This window comes from Hypomesus transpacificus, unplaced genomic scaffold (genome assembly GCF_021917145.1).
Source record: "Hypomesus transpacificus isolate Combined female unplaced genomic scaffold, fHypTra1 scaffold_65, whole genome shotgun sequence".
Classification (NCBI taxonomy): domain Eukaryota; kingdom Metazoa; phylum Chordata; class Actinopteri; order Osmeriformes; family Osmeridae; genus Hypomesus; species Hypomesus transpacificus.
The window spans coordinates 1,140,826-1,162,372 of NW_025814037.1; the positions used below are offsets into that span (position 1 = coordinate 1,140,826).

At 40.4% G+C, this 21,547-nt stretch overlaps 1 protein-coding gene across 4 annotated transcripts in view; it reads right to left on the minus strand.

The window, feature by feature from the left end:
• Window positions 1-21,547, minus strand: part of LOC124466127 (1,4-alpha-glucan-branching enzyme-like) — a 144,927-nt gene that overhangs the window by 82,327 nt on the left and 41,053 nt on the right. For all 4 annotated transcript variants that reach the window (XM_047017807.1, XM_047017808.1, XM_047017805.1 and 1 more), the window contains exons 5-7: window positions 13,927-14,052; window positions 7,394-7,529; window positions 6,421-6,511 (exon numbers count right to left, since the gene is read on the minus strand). In XM_047017807.1, coding sequence (XP_046873763.1) covers window positions 6,421-6,511; window positions 7,394-7,529; window positions 13,927-14,052 — 353 coding nt within the window. The remainder of the gene's footprint in view (window positions 1-6,420; window positions 6,512-7,393; window positions 7,530-13,926; window positions 14,053-21,547) is intronic.

Consider the following 21,547-nt stretch of genomic DNA (forward strand, 5'->3'; position numbering starts at 1 on the left):
GAAACCTATTGTTTTTGTTAGTATTCTTATTCTTATATTTCTCCGCTAAATGGCCCAATAGCTCAAAAAGTCCTGGACCCGATTTTTTCCAATTTGGCCCAATGATACAACAGGTCAGCCATTACTCCCAGACGGCTAGTGGCCCATGTGCGCCCATAGGTGGCGCTATAAAGCACGCCCAAAGTCTACGTGATTTCCCCAGTGCCCCATTACTCAAAAATCCCTGGAAATCGGTATGCATGCCTTATTTCTCATGGGGAACAAAAAAGCCTCAAGGACCCATATTGTCAGACTAATGAATTTTCTTGTAATGTCCAAATTTGGTACAACCTTCAAAACCCTTCTACTCATAAACCATAGACCCAATCGACTTGAAATGAGTTACAGATGTGTAGAATACATGTCTTTACATAGGGTGACATGGAATAAGAAATGCAATACAAAATGGCTGAAAGAAGTGTATTTATGTAAATATACAAATTGCCTCAATACTTTTTTTGTTAATAAATCAAATATAATTTTGACTGATTGTTTTTCAAACCTAATAGGGTTCATCAAGACATCAATCTCTAGTACCATAAACAATTTCACCTTGGTATGTCAATATATGATTGAATCAAATTGAATTGCTCCACAGTGCGTGCGCTCCAAATTCTCACAGACTCATCCTGCCCCTTGACACTAGGGTGACCACCTGTCCCGCTTTGCGTTGTGTCGCACAGCATTTTCACCGCTTGTTCCACAGGTCGCATATTAAAAATGCTGTGCTATACAGCGAAAAGAGGAACAGGTGGTCAACCTACTGACACGCGCGAGCTTGGCGAGACGCACACACATCCTTTCTGGAAATGGTGTGCTGACCAAGCCCCACCCTCACCCTCATTTCGCTTCCAATCGCAGCTCGCCTTACGAATATCAATTCTTTTTCGGCGGCCATTGTTGTTTTCAACTGCAATTGCCTTTTAGCCGTGCTGGAGGCAGCCACGTTCGGTAAGTCCTATTTTTACACATTTTAAGCTAGAATCAATGATTGGGTTCGTGAAAGTACACTACTCTTGAATTATGGTGAAGGTTTGAGCACTTTGAGATCTTTAGATCGTGAGTTTGAAGTGACGGAAAACCGAACTCGAAAAGTATCTAGCTTTTCTTTGTGTAATTACTGAATCATGTAGCATCTCGGCGAATTCATCAAAAAGGTAGAGGAGGGCAGCTTTTAGGAGAACAAGCAATTCCCCACTGACTTGTCGGCTCAGAATTTTTATTTGGCTCGTAAAAGTCTTTGTAATAAGCCTATGCGCCAGGGAGACCGCATAGGCTTAGGCGGCAGCCATGTTTTGGTTGTGTCATGTTCATAAGTTCACCATTTCACAGGTCGGTCGACACCAAAAATGTGTTTGTTACCAAACCTCGAGGAGGGAAGCCTTTAGGAGATGTAGGAATTGTACTTCTAGCCAGATGCTCCGATTATTTTTGTGATTTGTGGAAAACTTGCAAGTGGAGTGAGACTGCGTCCCGAGGGTACATTGTTTTGACTTAGCCTAAATATCAGACTCGGCTCGCTCACTCACTGGCAGTGTGTAAACGATATCGTAATTAACTAAATTCTAGTCCTAAAACGTCAAGGAGGGCTGCTTTTTGTAGACAAGAGTCTACTGAAGATAGCCAGTATATGGGATCTTTCAAAACAAGCCTATTTCATTTTTATTTTTCCTAAGAAAGCGACCTACGTTATCCAGGCTAGTTTCACTCGGTCAGCCTATTTAAAGGTCTCTGACAGTCAGAATCACTGTTTACAGAAAAAGTTTGAGCTGGTCTTTGGTCAGATGTGTATATTGACCAGTTTAGAGCTAAATACTCTTGCCAGAGCCTGGAATCGAGCCAAATGTTTTAAGTGACTTTGCATGGCCGGGTCTCCATCAGTTCAACACATTTGGATTCAAGTTCAAGTAATGCCACTGCATTTCACAGTTAAAACTGTAGTTTATGTCAAGTGTAGATGTAAAAAGCTTCATTTTTCACAACTGACATGGATCTTTTCTTCACTTTTACAGGTCTGGAGGGTCATGCAGAGGCCTGCTCAACAGAGTTCAACAGAGGATGCTGAGAGAAACACTGATCCCTTGCTGGACTACCCCCTCTAGCTGGACAGAATCAGATTCAGGACAGCTTCTCTTCAGCCCAGCTCTTCATCCAGCTGGCCTGCCCTGCCCTGACTGCCTGCCTGCAGGCCCTGCTTGCCCCTCCCTGCAGGCCCTGCTTGCCCCCGCCTGCAGGCCCTGCTTGCCCCCGCCTGCAGGCCCTGCTTGCCCCCGCCTGCAGGCCCTGCTTTTTTGAGGATATTGATGAAAAAGGACAAACCAGCATTTTTTACTTTGATGAAAGTCTAAATTTTGTATCCTTTCCATGTCCCAGCATGCCAAGCTAATGACTTTTAGTGTCTTAAGTAATGAAACCAGTTCAAGTTATAGACTTTTGACCTGAATCCAATGATTAGTCATCTGAATAAAAACCTCTCAAGAGAAGTACTGCTTCTTGGATGATTTGAGCTCCACATCAGTACATCTCACACATTTGCCTTTGTTTCCAAGGGATTCATGGAATTGCTAGTTTCTGCTCCACCATTGTGTAATAAAAAATATAATTTAGGACAGCAATTCCATTTTTGTGTTATCCTTTCGCATTACACACATTTAGTCAATGTACTTAAACTCAACCGATTGTTGTCATTTTACCATACTGTTCATATTGTACAGACATCAGTGTTTGGGAATTTTTACTGTATATTTCCACTTTTGATCTGCATTTCCATCGTAAATTTGGTCTTTAATTTCAATTGGAAGGGGTATTAAAAGGTCTTAAAAAGTCTTAAATTTAACTTGTTTACACCTGTAGACACCCTGTGAAGCCCCCACCCCCCACTCCAGAGACAGTTGGTGACAGAGAGGCGCAGATATTAAGTTAAACATAGTTATGCCTTAAGAGTAGAGTAAAAAATAGAGACTAAATGTGTAAATGGATGTTGAAACTCAGTTCTCTGAGTTGGTGCATGTCAGTTTAGGCAAAGGTTGTCTTTTAAACCTCTAGGTTTAAAAAGAATTCAGATTTGATTGGAACTCTCTCTTTTATACATTTATAGTTGGATTTGACATTTAACAGCCATTGAATTCATTAAGCAAGTTGTTTAACTCAAACAACCATAACACAGTACATATGGTATACAAAGCTGCAGTCAGATTTGACGAAATTGTTAGCTCCGATGTTATCTTGACATATACATGGGGTCTTGATGAAGATGCGCACGCCGCTTCAAGGCAGAAAGACGCGTTACATTTCAGGAGACGCCAAGACCTTAGCGCGTCACTAGCATCTCGTCGTATCACGCAGTTGGAGCACAGCTAGATCATCAGCGTCAGCGCTCTTGGGTATCCAGCATGCAGTGCGGCATGTCAAAAAACGCCAAGACTTGTGGAAAATAGTTTGGTTACAACAGCGATGCAAGGGATTTCAGTTGTTGCGTTCGTTCAGTTAGATGTTTGTAATATTGTTGTTTGTTAGTTAAAATAATCTCGTTGGTCACCCTGAGAGTGCATGTTGTGTGGTTTAATCGGAATTGAGTCGGCCGTTAGTCATTTCTGTTGGCAAGGAGATGATCATGGGCGGTGCACCATAGACCTTTTGCCAATGAGGCTCTTCTTGATTGTAAGATGACTGTGGTTCTGTAAAGCGGTCTTCAAGCCATCTTTGAGAAATTCTGGAAACAGTGTTGCGAGCAATGTGTTTTGATTGTGGGAGGCAATTTTTGGTCGACGTCTAAACTTCATGCGTCCGCTACAGCATTTCTGCTTTGGCTTGACTTGTGCTGGGAGGGAGGTAAACAGTATGGATTGGGGGATAGTGTGCGGGCAGGTGTATTTTTATATAGGGTGAAATGGAATGAGAAATGTAATACAAAATGTCTGAAAGGGTTGTATTTATGTAAATGTTCACATTGCCGCAATATCTTTTTGTCAATAAATCAAACATCATTTTGACTGATGATTTTCAAACCTTATTGGGTTCGAGATTACATCACTCTGAAGTACCATCAACAATTTCACCTTGGTATGTCAAAATATGATTGAATTTAAGTAGTTTAAACTTTGGCTGAATCTAACAACACTTACCACAGAAGAAACAGCTTACTTTTTTATACAGTAACTGAACATGACAATATTCAACACTGAGAATAACTCAATAGACAGGGACAGTGACCTGCAAAGTAAAAGGTTGTAGGTTTGAATCCAACCGCAGTCTTTAAGCCTGTCTTAAATTTGAATATCTGTTTAGTTAAACAGGATGACATCATTATGAAATACCATGTGCAATGTCATGCAATTTCACTTTGATATGTCAACCGCTTCTTAACCTTTGTCCCAAAGCTGACCAAAGCTAATACTGTGCCCTTTCTACTCATACATTGTCAACAGTTGGTGTGTAGCAGAGAGGATAGAGGCTGCCTTGTAACCTTATGCTCATGAGTTCAAATCCCCATTCAGCCTATTGTAGTTGGCCCAACAAAGTCGTTTTGCTCTCTTGTTGTCCAACTCTTGACCTTCTACAATGTACATTTTTATAATATTTTGCCATTTTGCGGAGGAACCCGCATCACTGCTTGCAGCTATATTTAATTAATTGCTTTTTACCTGACATCTTTGAAAGGCAGCAATGATTAATGCATCCATGGCCAGGATATAATAATAAAATCCGTCCGTCATCTGCCGCTTGTCCGGGGATCGGGTCGCGGGGGCAGCGACCTAAGCAGGGTGGCCCAGACTTCCCTCCCCCGGCCACTTCCATCAGCTCTTCCTGGGGGACCCCGAGGCGTTCCCAGGCCAGCCGAGAGACATTCCCTCCAGCGTGTCCTGGGTCTTCCCCGGGGACTCTTCCCAGTGGGACGTGTCATATTTTATAATAATAAAATATGACATTATTTTTAAAGTCAAAGGAATCAGGCCTATTTACATCCCGTGGCCTGTTACTTACCTGACGAGTGAGTTTCACCGATACACACCGGCTACATCTATGAACTACTTGTTCTGAGCAGGTGTTGTCAGTGAACAGGCTGTAAAACTGTTGGTTAAGAGACTCGTCAAAAACTGATGCTAATTATCTTGGAAACCTTTTTTTTACAGCAGTCAAGTTGTCATTGTTTGTGTCAAACAAGTTGAGAATTTGTTGTAACATTAAAACAGGAGATCATGACTGTGCTCAAAGTGATGCTCGAGCTCCAGGTTTGCTTTGTAGGTGAACAAAACTTTCGGAAAACGTAGCAGAATCCCGAAAAATGACAGGATATGCTTTTTTTCCATTGGTTGTTTCATACAATCTTACCGAGATACAATGGTGCTATTTTCCGATTGGCTATTGTATAGACCCTTTCTTTTTTTTGATTGGCTGATATGTGGCAGGCTCGACTAAGAACTCCAGGGGAGACGCGCTTGACTGCCGGTTCCATAGTGAGAGTGGGGCGGCCAGAGGAATTTTGGTTGGGTGCTGCGGCATATTAAACATATTATAAATGTTTTTTCGACGTGAGAAATACAATGTGTGGCGGGAGGGCAGACTAAACACCGAAATGAGTGACTGTCACTCTCAATGCGTGACACTTGAGAGCCCTGAAAAAGTAATTTTTAAGTCAAAATGGTCTCACGCTACACTTCGCCGTGACCTCTTCATGTTTACTTTTGAAATACATGGAAACCCGCCGGTAACTGAGTAGGCCTGTGGCGTTTTTTTCCAAACATTGGTTTTGTTTGGTAAAATGTTTAATTGCTGTCACATAGCGAAATCCATTGCATTCCTTCAAGACTCACACTACGCAACAGAACACGCATTCGTTTTATCGATGAACAAATAATGTCATCGACGAAATTCTTAATGATCGATAATCGATCGTCGATTAATTATGCCCATCCCTAGTTATTACTATCCCAACTATAATTTCAGTTACTAAAACGAATACTTTACTTCTACAGTTTAACAGTTCAGCTTCTCCCGCATTGTATTTAAGCTCTTAGCATTGTTAGAAGATGCAGTTCAGCTTCCACACTGCCTCTTTTGTGTGACTCACACATTTTTGAAATTAATTTCAGCTTTCAGTTTGCGGGTATTTCCTGTTTTTTCAGCATTTTTTTTTCTTCAGCTTTCAGCATTCCAACGCATTTTCTGCAGGAAATGCACTTTCTAGTTTGCAATAATATTTAAGGGTGCCATTTACTGTGAAACCTTTATTTGATTGTATTATTTGTTATTAAACAATAAATAATTTTGCTGGGTTCCTTTGGAGCAAGTTGTGGTGGAATTTGAATTCCCTTTCTTTTGAAGTTTGTAAAACATTACTAACCACAGAAAAAAATTATAAACCACAATATAGAAATGTACCTGGATGCAGCAAAGAAACTTGTTACTTGATATCCAAAGCTGGCATAGTAGGCATGCTCCATGATAGCCATTAGCTGTATACAGTTGTAACCTGAGAGACACAAATGGACATGAGGAGAAATCCGTTCATTAGGTTTACAATACATGGAATGTTGGATACGTTTGGTTATTAAAAGTTTTTTTATCCATCTTTCTGGGTCTTTACACCATCTATCTACATCTTCAACAGAATAAATTCTTCTTGTGTATAAGGAGAACGAGTATGTGGTCTCAAGGTGACAGTTTGATGACATAATGTTTAATCATGTAATGCAGGTAAACAAAGTACATTTTATTGAACTTCACATGTTGATATAAATAGCAGTTTCCCGCAGCACTTTGCAGGAATAGCAAGGCAGCACCTGCCGCCATAACTACGTTGTCAACTAGGTTTTTTTTTATGAGCGATATCCGCCGTGTTACTCTGTCCTGTTTTCTCCCTTTCATTCAAAACCGTGACCAATGCCAGTCTCCCTTCTCTGCAAAACATTTTTTTTTTTAACACCCTACCACCTTAACTAACACATTTTCTAGGGGAAACCATGAATAGTATTGTCAAATTAGGCCACCCTTATTTCTTGCTGTCTTTTAACAGCAGCTCTGGGGAAACACTGACATTGAGGTGGTTGTTACTGTAGATGTTGACCTGCAATAGTGTATTAGTGTACAGAAAATGTTATGAGTCTAATACTGAGGAGAAAGCACTTCTGATCATGGGGACAATGGCATTCAACAAATCAAGCAGATGTGATTGGTTAAGGACCACTACTGACCGGGATACATAAGTACCATCAGGCATGGACTTGCTTGTTAGGTCTACTTTAACCTGAGGAGACTTAATTAATAATAAATACTAATAAGAATTAACCGACAAGTGGGACTGCTCTAGTTCCCCCAAGTTATTAAGTAGTAATTATGCGATCTGCGATCTTACCCAGCTCTTTTATTCGAGGAAGCACATTGTTTGTGAAGTTGGTATAAGTTGCAATACTGCTCTCAGGTGAGGCGATTCCAACATGGGATTCATATATCCGCAAGCTTCTGGGCTTCTTAGGGCGAAGATGGATATGCTAAAAAAAAACAGAACAGCACAATGAAGCAAACTTTGTCCAAGTTCTAGTTAAAAGCCTCCTTATTGCATAGAGTACATAAGGAATGGAGGGATTTTCTGACTATAAACAATACAAATGAATTACTGTAGAAAGATTAAGTCAACCTAAATTCATTGAGGCTTGAAGTTTATTAACGGTGGCAAACTGAAAGCCAAGTGGCTGCCACAGAAATGTCAGGACTATTCAGTGTGCCACAGAGAGCTGCTGGGTCGCGCATCAAATTCTGCATTTCGATTCACCGACTACAATTTGGTGTACCCTTGCGACGTGATATGTTTCGAGCAATTCAGTTACAGTTTGGTAAACCGGCGTTTCAAACCATGGTGCGGTGAGTAAGCATTTACAAATGTACATTAATTGTGTTCCGCCTGGTTCTGTTGGTAAAAGCCTATAACTAGTTTCTGATATTAGCTCCTGCATAGAAATGAACAAAAATGGAATGGGAAACTGAAGTTAACAAATTACTTAACCTGTGGGAAAAAGTTAGCATTAACAGAACGTTATCTGAATTGAGCAAGAAAGACAAGAACGGTCTTAAAACTGATTTTACGCTAGCTGAAATAATTGATCATTGGCGAACTGTAGGAGTCCATAAAAAGAAAACAAAAAAGAAACAAATATTGAAGACTACTGTACATCTACTTGGCAAATGTCTTCTCAAATCTGTCCTCAAAGCAGCGACACCTTTTTGTGCCACAAGGCAACACACCGCTAACAAAAGCAGTGAAGAGACCAGCCATGCTGGCTCACATTCTACTACTGAGTGTTCAGACACAGACAGTGGAATTGGTGCGCAAATCACCAAACCGCGTTCTACAAAGAACCATCGTGCTCCTGATCCGCCAAGCATTGCTGCCATAAAAATGGTGACAGAGGTAAAACCCAAGCCCCAGCAGTCCCCTCATATACAGTGTAACTTCTGTAAAAGACAAGGACATACCGAAATGCGATGTTGGGATCTTGGCAGAAATATGCCTATTCCGCCCACACGCATGTTTTATTCTAACAACAAAGTTAGATTTTGTCGTGCTTGTCTACGAAGTGGTCACACTGAGTCCAAATGTTGGGATCTGGGAAAGGGTAGGCCTACTCTATTTTACATGCAGCAAACGCTGGGGATACATCGGGTAAAAATACCCTTGATTTAAGACGTGCAATTCTATCTCTTACTTTTACATAATTCAGGTCCAAATTGTGATATTGCTACATTCCTACTGCATTACCTGTGTTTAATCTTTGTTGTAGTTCAAAGATTTGTTGTGGACAGTTTGTTGCTGCTCCAGTTACTGTAGCATATGCATAGTGCATATGGTTTGTCCATCCATGAGTTCATCTGTTGGTTTGTGTGGATGAGTATTTGGGTATTGTGGATCAGTATGTACCTTTGTGTGTTTAAGAGTTGGTGGTAAATGTTCTGGGATGAAGCTAAACTCAAAATGGTTCCTGACCTGTAAATGTAGATTTTTAGAACTTGTATGTTATTTGATTTAATGCTGTTTAATTTGTGTTTTGTTTATTTTGGACCCAAGAAACAGCCATGGTCACTACTTTAATTTGTGTTCCCCTGAACCTTCCTGTGTTCCATGGGAACAAAACGGGGAAACTGTAGGGCTGTTTTGGCAGCCCCTTTGTCACTGGTCACCCAGACACTCGTCTGGGACAGTTGTTGATTTGCATGAATGCTAAAATGACCATCACACCTTAATGACACACCTCTGGAGAGGTGGTCTCAACAGTTGAAGAGGAAGGTGGACAGAGGAAGACTCTGAAATTATCATTAAAAGTTTAAATGAAAATAAGGTTCTAAACAGCTTTTAATGTCATGTTTGATATGCTTTTGTTTCTTCTTTTATGTATTACATGCTTGTAATAATTTTAATACTGTAACATGTACATGGTTTACAGAGTTTGTGCCTACAGCAGACCAACATGTGTTTAACATATTCCCCTGTCTTGCAAGGGAACCACTTGGTCTACTGTAGCCTTGATTAATGATCCAATTTGAATTTGTATGCGTTTAGACTACTTTTCAGTCATGTGACCGGTGTCCCCATTTTAGTCAGGTTTGGGTGTATATAGGAAGAAGTGTTACCAATCACTTCAAGTTTTGTTTACGATACAGCTTTGGTGCGTTAGGCGCCTAGTCTTCATTGTGACATACCTTTGTTAACCATTGCTCTGAAGGTATGTTTTGTATTTGATGATATTTCATTATCATTGTATTGATTATCTTACTATTTAGATAATAAACTATTATTGTGCATTTTGAGGTTACTTGTTCTCTTTGAAACGTATCGATCAGGCTACGGCGGTGAAAACTTAGATCTAGATCTAGTCTAGTTGGTGCGGCTAACTGATTATAAACATTTTGACATTTGAGTAGGTTTTAACTTAAGGCCTCTGAGTCACTCCAGTGGATCTCCACGCTCCGAAGGAATTTACCGGGGCCTCTGAGTGATCGATTACATATCCTACTAGGTCGACTATGGTTAAATCTATATTATAGTAGAGATAAACGACTGTTTAGTGAACATGCATACTTTAGGGTCGGTGCTCTGATCAAGCAGACGATTTTTACCTACGTCAGAGTTTCATGTCATTAACTGTTTAGCGCTCAAGGTTACAGGTAACGCACTTGTGCACGTGTCTTAAAATTGGAGTCAGATATTAACGAGTCAATTATCTCCCTGAGAATCTAACCTAAGGTGAATTGTGGTTCCCAAGCCAGGGACGAACACCAAGCGTCTCTGGCCTTTCGATTCACCGACTACATTACTATTATAGTGTATATTACTAGTTGGAGACAACGGGGGACTGGTTGTTTTCATCCTTATTCGTATAAGTATAACCTATTTTAGAGTTCTTTCCCTTGGAACAGATTTCATGTTCCAACCGAGGGGGGCTGTCGCTGTTTTGGTGTGTGGGGCTGCATCAAATACCCTTTTAGCTCTGTTAAATTGCTGCACTAGTCCACACTTGACCGGTGGGGATCTCATTCTATTATGACTGTAACTGTTAGCTGCTCCTGGCATTCTCCAATTCCTGCTCTCCTCTCTCTGTCCCCCCCCACACATTCCCTGTGGTGTGGGGGGTTTGAGCTGTCAGGACCTGCCTGGTCGTCGGTCTGCCAACGCTGGACCGGGTCGTCAACCGGAATCCAGTCTCCAAGACGGCCAACAGAGAGTTTCCCGGTCCCATCCAACGTCTATAAAGGCGAACAATGGGTTTTGGTGTTTCAAAACCCATTGACACTGTATGACTATGTTTAGCTTGTGTTCTGCTCCTCTCTCCTACCAACCGTCTCTGGAGGAGGGGATCCCTCTCTGAATTGCTCCTCCCAAGGTTTCTTCCATTTTTTCTACCGTTGGGAGTTTTTCTGGAAGTTTTTCCTTGTCTTCCTTGAGGGTTTAGGTTGGTTGAGGGGCAGTTCTATGGGCGCATGTGAAGCCCTCTGTGACATGCTTGCGTGTAAAAAGGGCTATACAAATAAATGTTCTTTTATTTGATTTACCCCCATTTCCCAACTCCATTCAGTAGGCTACCTTTAGGAGGGCTTCCGATCATCCCCCCTCCTAATCATCACGTAGTGAATTGTCAGACTTGGTCTCAATACTACGGTGGCCCTGAAGTGCAAAACACACCCCCCCATACGAGTCAACTCCCCCAAATCGGATGACTTGTTCACTTCTCCCCAATACAAAAACACGCTCCCCCAAATGGAAAACAACATTACATTAACTCAAAAACACATTACATTAACTCTGAACGGAAAGGGTAGGTACTACACTTCAGCGCTGATTGGAGGCAGTAGGCTAACTAACAAGAAATTGATCGACAGAAGTACAAAATGCAATAGCCTGATGGAGTTACGTGCACCAGGACATTTATTTGGGTATCGAAACATGTAGCATAGGCTACGTATGCAAAAGCATAAATTGGGTGTTAAACGTAAACATCGATAGCCAAACAACTAGTCCACGTAAATGTCATTATCATGAACTTTTTGTGTTAACAATTCAGAGTCATGACACTACTCTATTTTAATCAGGGTCATTCCTATGAAATAATAAGCTGTTAACGTTTCACAATATAAGTAGCCTATGCGCACGCTAAAAACGCAGTCGAAGGGATCAGGACTTTTCAGAAGAAAAAACTAATAGTCCACTACAGAAGAACGAAATGCCACAATGACAGTAACGTGGACCAGGATAGTTGTTTGGCTATCGATTTTTAGATTTAACACAAAATACTTTTGCCTAAGTAGCCTACTATTTGCAACTTTCTTCGATAGCCAAACAAATGTTCTGGTGCATGTAACTCTGCCAGGCTATTGCATTTTGTACTTCTGTCGATCAATTTCATATTTCTTGTTAGTTAGCCTACTGCATCCAATCAGCGCTAAAGTGTAATAGGCTACCTACCTTTTCCATTCAGAGTTAATGTAATGTGTTTTTGAGTTAATGCAATGTCGTTTTCTATTTGGGGAAGCGTGTTTTTGTATTGGGGGGAGGTGAACAAGTCAAACGATTTGGGGCGAGTTGACTTGTATTCGGGGGGAGTGTTTTCATTTGAGGGATGTACTCATATTAGGGGGGGTGTTTTGCACTTAGGGGCCACCGTACAATCCCCTTGAACATGTTTCACAAGTAGTTCAAAGCACATTTTCAGCATGTTTGTCTGACATTTCAAACAGATGTCATCCGTTTTGTTCCCTTTATGTCTACGGACTAAATACAATAAATAGGCTAATATTGGGCATTGCATTGTATTGGCAGTGCGCACACAGGATGTATTTTACTTTGTTTGAGCTGGTAAATCATGAATGCATCTTTCAGGCTGTTTGAAAAGTGCAACATCCCAGCCCCCTTCTAATTAATATGTAGTGAATCAATGGATTTTGTCTCAAGTTCCCTTCAACATTTTCAACTCAAATCAAGATACCGTCAACATTCCAAGCATTCCAATCTGTGCGCTGTCTTTGTAAATACGGCGTTATGTCTTTACTCGCTATTTCACGCCTGATGGGCGCAATCCTGTTAGTAAATGGTAGCTTAGTGTTAAAGCAAAATGGTAAATCCCCTGGCCCTGATGGTTTTACAGATGAATTCTACAAGGCATACTCTACTTGACTAGTTCCATTTCTAGTGAGGATGTAAAACGATTATTTTCAAAGCCAAGTATCTGTTCATTGTTATTTCCATTAGAAAAATGTGGGTTTAACCCCTGTGGTAGAAATGTTGGTCATATGCATAGATGTATGTGTATGAAATCTATAAGCTTCTATGCTCATTGGTAAGAGACAGGAAGGATAGATAATTAAGTTGAGTTTAAAGGAATGTGAGGTGCTGATGGCTCTGTGGGCAGCTTGCCCTGGGGGATGGGTGAAGCATCTTATATGGCCTTCTGTCCTCTGGTCAGTGCAATGGGTCAATAAGGCAGTTGCTCTGAACTTTGGCTAGAGAAGGACTGTGTCCTGTTTCATTGTTTGTGTTAATTAAAAGTATTGTTTGAAGATGACCACACCAAGGACAGTTGACCATATGGCTGGCCAACCCCTGTGGTTTTATTATCTACTGCTCTGGAGAGAGCTGTGACATCAAATAACTTTGGGACACTTGGTATGGAGATGTATTGTTTCAAACTGTCACTAAGTTGAGTTAGCAAATCACAGAGTTTGCTACATTGATTGATTGACCTTATAGAATGCCATTTGATCTAAAGTTTATATAAGGCATTGCATGTGTTTGAGTTCTCTATCACTCTTACGAACGATCTGTGTGGATGGCAGCTCCTTCGTTAATGACTGATCAGCAAAGCTTTGTTTAATCATATGTAAATTGTAGTCTAAATAAATTGTATTGAAACCGCCATCTTTGACTATGTTCAATCTACACAAGTCCAGCTAGAATTTTCTTTGACACCCCCCAAAAATTCTAACTTTTGTCTGATCTGGGAGCAGTTCCCCACTCTCATTTAGTCATTTAGTCATTTAGCAGACGCTTTTATCCAGAGCGACTTACAGTAAGTACAGGGACATTCCCCCCGAGGCAAGTAGGGTGAAGTGCCTTGCCCAAGGACACAACATCATGTGGCATGGCGGGGAATCGATCCGGCAACCTTCTGATTACTAGGCCGACTCCCTCACCGCTCAGCCATCTGACTCCCTACCGCACTCTCGACCTTGTTAATTAACTGAGATGCACAAATACCCTTGCATCCGTAGTAATTCATTGATTTGATTTACTCACCATTTGTTTGGAGTCTCTGTTGATTTTGTGATATTTGCAGCTTGCTGGTAATTTTAGTGTGTGTATACAATAAAGCTTTTTAAATTATGCAAAAGACTGCGACTTACTTGGTAAGGTTGTAACGGGTCCCAGTGCACCCAGTCATAGACGACCGACTTCTCACACTGGGTCACATACTTTGCCCAAGGTGAGATCCTGTACAAACGCTCGCCAGCTTTGGTATGGATCACCACCTGGGGAAAATGTGAAAAAATAAGTATTGGCAAAAAGGTTTAGAGAACTGGAAGTCAGTTTTAGATGACCAAAACAAATGAACACTGAAAAAAATTGAGTGGACAGAAAGTAAGGCAATCACAGCTTGGACATACACATTAATATGTTATGATATAGAAAGGGTTATTACATTATCTGTTACATTTTATCTAATTAGTATATGTTTTCATCCAAAGCAATGTATAATTAGCAGTGTTGGGTAACGTTACTTTTAAAAGTAACTAATTACAGTTACTAGTTATATTTCTTGTAAAGTAACTAGTTATGTTACTTAGTTCCTTGCAGTAGAGAGTAAGGCGTTAAGTTACTTTTGCGTTACATTAAGAAAAGTATTTGATTTTTAAGACAATTCACCTTGGTCACTCTTATGCCCAGAAGGCACATTTAAAGGGTTGACCATCACAAAAACCCATCACAGCCAAAAACAACAATTGAGAAAATCAAATTCAAGACTACGAAAAAACAAATTGACCTAAAAATTATTTGACACTTCTATTTGGTTCAAATATAACCCAACATTTTGTAGTTTAAGCTCGATTAAGCTCAATTCTTCAGTAAATTAGTTATTGAGAAATGCAAGTGCTTCCACAGTTTCAGGCCAGGCGTATTAAACAGCTTGTATTTATAGACTTCAATAGATTAATCCATTGCAGAGAACAATAAAAAAACAACAACAGCTATAGTATTTGTAAACTGTGAAACCCACATTCTCAAAAGGAGGATTGTAGGCAACATGTCATTTCTGGTCATGAACCATAGCCAATAAACATCTCTGCATCATATACAATTAAGGAATTGAAATTCAAGACTACAGTGAAACAATTGGGCTAATATAACACATTTGACAGATCTATTTAGTTAATAAATAACCCAACGTTTCTTTTTTGTTCAGGCTCTATTGAGATGATAATCCAGGGCTCAAGTGTCACGCATTGAGCGTGACAGTCACTCATTTCAGTCTTTTTTCACGCACTCCCGCCACACATTGTATTTCTCACGCGGAAAAACTATTTATAATATATTTAATATGCCTCGCTGCTCTCACTATGGAACCGGCAGGTATCAAGTGTGTGCCCCCTCAAGTTCTTAGTTGAGCCTGCCACTTCTTAGCCAATCAAAAAAGAAAGGGGCTACACAATAGACAATCTGAAAATAGCACCATTGGATCTGGGTAAGATTTAACGCAACACCCAATGAAAAAAAGTTTAATCCTGGAATTGTTCACGTGATTCTGCTACTACATCTTCCGAAAGTTTTGTTCACCCACAGAGGAAACCACTGGAGCTCGACCATCACTTTAAGCATGATCTCCTGTTTTAATGTTACAACAAATTCACAACTTGTTTGGCACAAACAATGACAACTTGACTGCTGTTAGAACATTTTTCCCAGATAATTAGCATCAGTTTTCGAGTGTCTGCCAACAGTTTTCTAGCCTGTTCACGGAAAACAACTGCTCAGAAAAAGTAGTCTAGGCCTAGTCATATTTTCGTTCACACACAATGACTGACATATTGTCACACGATGACATTATCAATATCTCTCTCCAAATAGGCTTAATTTTATTAGCACTAAATACATTGAAGTGTATTGCATAGTCGATGTTATAGGTCACTTTTAAAATCATGTCATATTTCATAATTATATCATGGCCATGGATGCATTAATCATTGCATCTGTCTTTCTAAGATGTCAAATAAAAATCAATTAAGTAAGTAAGTAAGATTTATTTATATAGCACATTTCATACAAGAATTGTAGCTTAAGGTGCTTTACAAAAAAATCAATAAAAACAATAATACAAGTGATAAAAGTAATATTTAAAATAGCAACAATAATATAGCTAATAAAAGTAGTAAAACCCTTCTGAGATAAAATTACTTAAATGCTTTGGTAAAAAGGTAGGTTTTAAGCTGTCTTTTAAAATTGTCTAGCGTGTTTGCTTCCCTAATATTTATGGGTAATTTGTTCCATAGTTTTGGGGCATAATTAGCAAAGGCCGAATCACCAATCTTCTTATGACTGCTTCTGGTGACCTCTAATAGGCCTGCATTTGATGATCGCAGCGTTCTAGCTGGTGTGTAGTTTATGAGGGAGTTAGCAATGTAGCTAGGTCCTTGCCCGTGTAGAGCTTTTTATGAGGAAAAGGACCTTAAAGTCAATTCTGAAGGTAACAGGGAGCCAGTGTAAAGTAGCTAGGACAGGACTAATGTGTTCTCTCTTTTTAGTTTTGGTTAATAATCTAGCTGCAGAATTTTGAATGAGCTGTAGTCTTTCAGTGGTTTTCTTGGGAAGACCAGTGAAAAGTGCGTTACAGTAGTCCAGCCGGCTAGAATTAACTTCTCTGCATCATTTTGGTTCATGAATGGTCGTACCTTTGCTATATTCCTCAGGTGAAAGAAAGCTGTTTTGGTCACTTTATTTATGTGAGAGTTGAAATTCAAATCTGAGTCCAGGATTACACAGAGACTCGTCACCTCTGGTTTAAGACAGGGGGTTAAGCCTCCTTGATTCTTAGTAAGCATCTCTCTTTTGGATTTGGGGCCACATAGTAGGACTTCGTTTTTGTCTTCATTTAATTTAAGAAAGTTATCATTCATCCATTTGTTTATTGCCAACAGGCAGTTGGTAATGGAATTGATGGCCGTTGCATCGTTGGGTTCAGTGGATATATATGTTGTGTGTCATCCGCATAGCTATGAAAATCTGTGTTATGTTCTCTGATTATGTGGCCGAGTGGTAACATATAAATAGAAAAAAGTAATGGACCTAAGCAACTTCCTTGAGCAACCCCATAGCAGTTGTTATGTTTCTTGGACCTATGGTCTCCTAAACTAACATAAAACGTCCTTCCTGTGATATACGATTTTATCCAGTTCAATACACTATCCGTGAACCCAATAAGCTTTTCCAGTCTATTGATTAGGATGTCGTGATCAATGGTATCAAATGCTGCACTGAGATCTAGCAAGATAAGGATAGAGACTTCATTTGCATCAGAGTTTAATCTGAGGTCGCTAATTATTTTGGTGAGAGCAGTTTCAGTACTGTGATATTTCCTGAAACCTGACTGCGAGACTTTCAGGATGTTATTTTCTTCAAGAAAATAATTTAATTGGACTAAAACTATCTTTTCCAGTACTTTACTAATAAATGGAAGGTTTGATATTGGTCTGTAATTTGCAAGTAGACTGTTATCCAATTTGGGTTTCTTTAATAGGGGCTTTACAACAGCTGTTTTGAAGGCATCTGGGAAGACGCCAGTTCTGAGGGATGTGTTTATAATCTCTAGCACCGGACCTGAGGCACTATCAAACACTCGCTTAAAGAATGTTGTAGGTATAGGATCAATATCTGAGGTTGTGGAGTTAGATTCGCTGACAATTTTGGAAAGTTGATACTATAGTGTGATACGATAAATGTGCTCCTGGTTATGGTTATATCGACCCCACTATTAATTATACTAGCTCTGATCAAAGTTATTTTGTTCTTGAAGAACAAAGCAAGCTCTTCACATTTAACTGCTGAAGATGGGGGTGGGACAGGGACAGTGTTTAACAGCTGGTCAATGATGGAGAATAGAACTCTGGAATTTCTGGCATTTTCTGTAATAATGTTGGAGAAATATTCTCTCCTTGCTAGACGAGTGGTTTTGTTATAGGTGGTTAGTGTATCTTTGTAGATATTGTAGTGGATAGTGATCTTTAAGCATCTTAGAGAATCAAGCATCGTCTCTTTCGCCCTCTGAGGAAAGCCCCCTAAAAAGGCCATGATTGTCCTCAATCATGACCCAGAAAATGGCTGGGCTTGAGCCGAACTGTTTCAAATGGGAGCCAACACCACATATGGTACACTAATATTATAAATGAAACACCCCCATTCCTGAGACTTGTCCGACTCGCCCCCCCTTTGACCCCCTGTTGGGGGGGGGGGGGAAGTAACTTTTGCCTGTCTTCAAAACTTGAGAACCCTGATAATCTTTAATCAAGAGTTTGTCATGAAGGTGCATTCACATTTCTAGGCCAGGCATATTCAGCCTACAAGTGAACAATCCCCTCCCAAATTTAGCCATGTACACACATTTTACGCATCTAATTTGGTAAAAACATTACAACAATTTTGTAGTTTAAGCTCAATTACATTTTTCAAAAGCAAATGCCTATTTTCGTTATTTTGTGTGCACTATTTTACTGAAAATTATGATTGAGCCACAGGAGGAGTAATCTCTCAAAACATCTGCCTGAGAGTCTGTTTCTCTTAGGAGTAAGGACGAGACCCCCTAGGCTAAAAAGCCTCTCCACAGGCGCACTGGATGGAGTTGAAGTATTATGCTTCAAGCATATTTGCTTGATCCTGGGGAACATGTTAAGTGATTGCATCTCTGGAGATGACTTTAAATAATCTGTGACCTCTGTGAAACTGTCTGTGGTGTCTACCTCGAAAAGAAAAAAAATCGCGTACGGTTTCTGGCGGTGGTGCACGTAACAGTGGCCACCCTGCTCTGCGCTGGCAGTGGACGCGCAGTGTCTTGATCAGCGCAGGGTGAGCAAACCTCGGCAATAAGCAGGGTCTTAATATATTTTCTCCCCTCTTTCACCCAGCACATCTTAAATTTAGGAAGAGTCACTGCAGCCAGCAAGGCTTCGGTACTGTCCAGTATTGATGAGAACCATGATTTAATGGCCTGCAGATTGCAAGACAAAATTCTATTAGTTGGATAATAAAATTCCCCAAAAAAGGACAAAACACGTTTCAAATGCCATTTGTATATTTTGCAGGTTTACTTATTGGTTAATTTACTGTAAATGATCATCTATTTATTATATAAACGCATTTATTATCATTTTAAGGTTGAGTATTTTTTTATAGGATGAAGGTTGTACATTATATAAGAGGAAGGTAGGTTTTAAGCTGTCTTTTAAAATTGTCTAGCGTGTTTGCTTCCCTAATATTTATGGGTAATTTGTTCCATAGTTTTGGGGCATAATTAGCAAAGGCCGAATCACCAATCTTCTTATGACTGCTTCTGGTGACCTCTAATAGGCCTGCATTTGATGATCGCAGCGTTCTAGCTGGTGTGTAGTTTATGAGGGAGTTAGCAATGTAGCTAGGTCCTTGCCCGTGTAGAGCTTTTTATGAGGAAAAGGACCTTAAAGTTATTTTTTTATAGGATGAAGGTTGTACATTATATAAGAGGAAGACACAAAATTAAACCCAATGTAAAATGATATATATAGGCCTAATGTGTACCTAGACAATCAAATCTGGAAGGCCGGCTGTCATTTGGGAGAGCTTTTGCCATGGTTTTATCCATCAGAATCTCCAGCGTTGGGATGAGAGTAGGGATGCACCGAATCCAGGATTCGGACGAATATTGGGCTTTTTGACTGGGTTCGTTTTCGGCCGTACCTTAGAATTTTTTTCACAAGCCCAAGATCACTTGTGATAATACTTGTACCTGAAGTACACTAACTAAACTGGTAAATAAATTATAAAGATGGAGCAGCATATTTCTTTCACCTTCCATGTTCATCTTGACATTATAGCTATAGAGCGAAAGCTAACCCAAAGCCATAGCAACTGAACGTCATCGTATCTGAAAAGCTCCGTGGACCCCGTCCACACTACTACGTGAACCCGGCGTTTTCAAATGTCTCTGGCTAGAGGAGCGTATTTAAAAAGCTCAGTTTTCCGTGTCCGAATACGCCGTATTAGTGTGGACAGAAGGTGCAAACGCAGACATATGTATGCGTTTGAAAATTTGCTCGGAATAGTGTGGACGGGGCCTAAGTTGCGTGGTGCAGGGAACATCTCGTGATCAGATATTAGGTGTTTTCGACTACATGCAACGCCGCAGCCGGCTGCAGCCAGATTGGAGAAAGAGTTTATAATAGCCCAATACATTAAATTACAAATTTTCCGACTTTACAGAGCCGTTTATAACTCCTCCCCGACTGCAAGCGGCAACTCACGCTGGTCATTTCATGCAGCCGCAGCCGATGTCGAACGCACCTATAAGTTTACGGAGAGCTAGATTGGCTTTGCAAAAAATTACTTTGATACGGAGCGTTCTATTAACGGAATTACGGTTTTTAAATATCACTCGATCACCTGAATTTGATCGTGGGTAGCCGAAATCGTGATTGTGATTAAAATTAGATTAATTGTGCAGCCCTAAGACTGGCCCACCAGAACCGGCCCAGTATACGCCACCACAGCTGCCCTGCCAATGCATCCACATTCTGTGTTTGATGTCATGCAAGTTAGGGAGTTACACAGTTCATGCGAGTGCCCACAGTGCACGAGCGAAAACCTTTGGCCGTTATTTGAGCTCAATATAGTTTTTTGAGCTCAATATAGTTTTTTGAACTTTATGTAAGATTAACATATCAGTTTTTCAATTGGTAAAACCTTGTCTAGTGAAGATTATGTCTTTTGGCTCTTATTTTTCAGACCCTTACGTTTCTTAGCCTGGTTTTCGATCGTTATATAGTCTCTACTAGCTAGCTTTCGATCTCAGTGTCACTGTCGTGTGTAAGCGATACAAAGGGCTGCACAGACGTTCATTTGGAATAGACCTACCGGCCTTGGGGAAAAGGGGACCGGCCAACCGTGTTGCTCAATTTTCTGCCAAAATGTTACTAGTAGTTATAAGTGATTATAAGGCAAGCGGCCCTCCGGCCCAGAAGTGTCTCGGCCCGGGGAATTCTCCCGGTGCTCCAGATGGCCAAACCGCTACTGGATCGATCCAATGGGCTGTCATTCCCATGTAACTTTTGTTTTGTGTTGTCCATAGGTCTGCTGTGGCAGACGCGTCCTTTAAATGTTTTATTCAGTTCCATTTCCATCTCTGAGTATGCATTGTTGAGGTAGCTCGCAAATGTTTTTCTGTCTGACAGTCACACGACATGACATGAACGTGCCATGGGGATTTTATTTATTATCTTTCTGAAGGTAGGAGATTGTCGTCTGTTGAGATTGGAAGCATCTCTTCCACCACATAACCAGCTACGAGTTTGTTTAACTTTCGTTTGTTGACAACCTTAGATGATGATAATGATGATGATAATACCTCTATTTTTTGCTGTTTCACAGGTGTCCTGACCAGGCCATCGTTTTCAGAGCGTGGAACCTAGCCAACAATTTCCAAGCGCTGTGTTTGCCCTTTTTAATTGTTGTGTTCCTAGCGGATGATAGGCACTTCTTCCCACAGCACAACTTGCATTTTACTAATATGTTCCTGTCATTTTAACTGACTAGCTCAAAATAATGTGAATACTTCCACCCTAAAAACACTACATGCAGAAACCTTGACCAGAGACGACTTTCAACAGCAGGTTACCAAAGCAGAGATAAACAGACTTGTAGCAGCATACGTAGTAGAGGAAATGTTGCCATTTAAAGTTTTAAGCTTTAAGTTTTATGGGTCTTTGAGGCTTTTTTTTCCTAATGAGA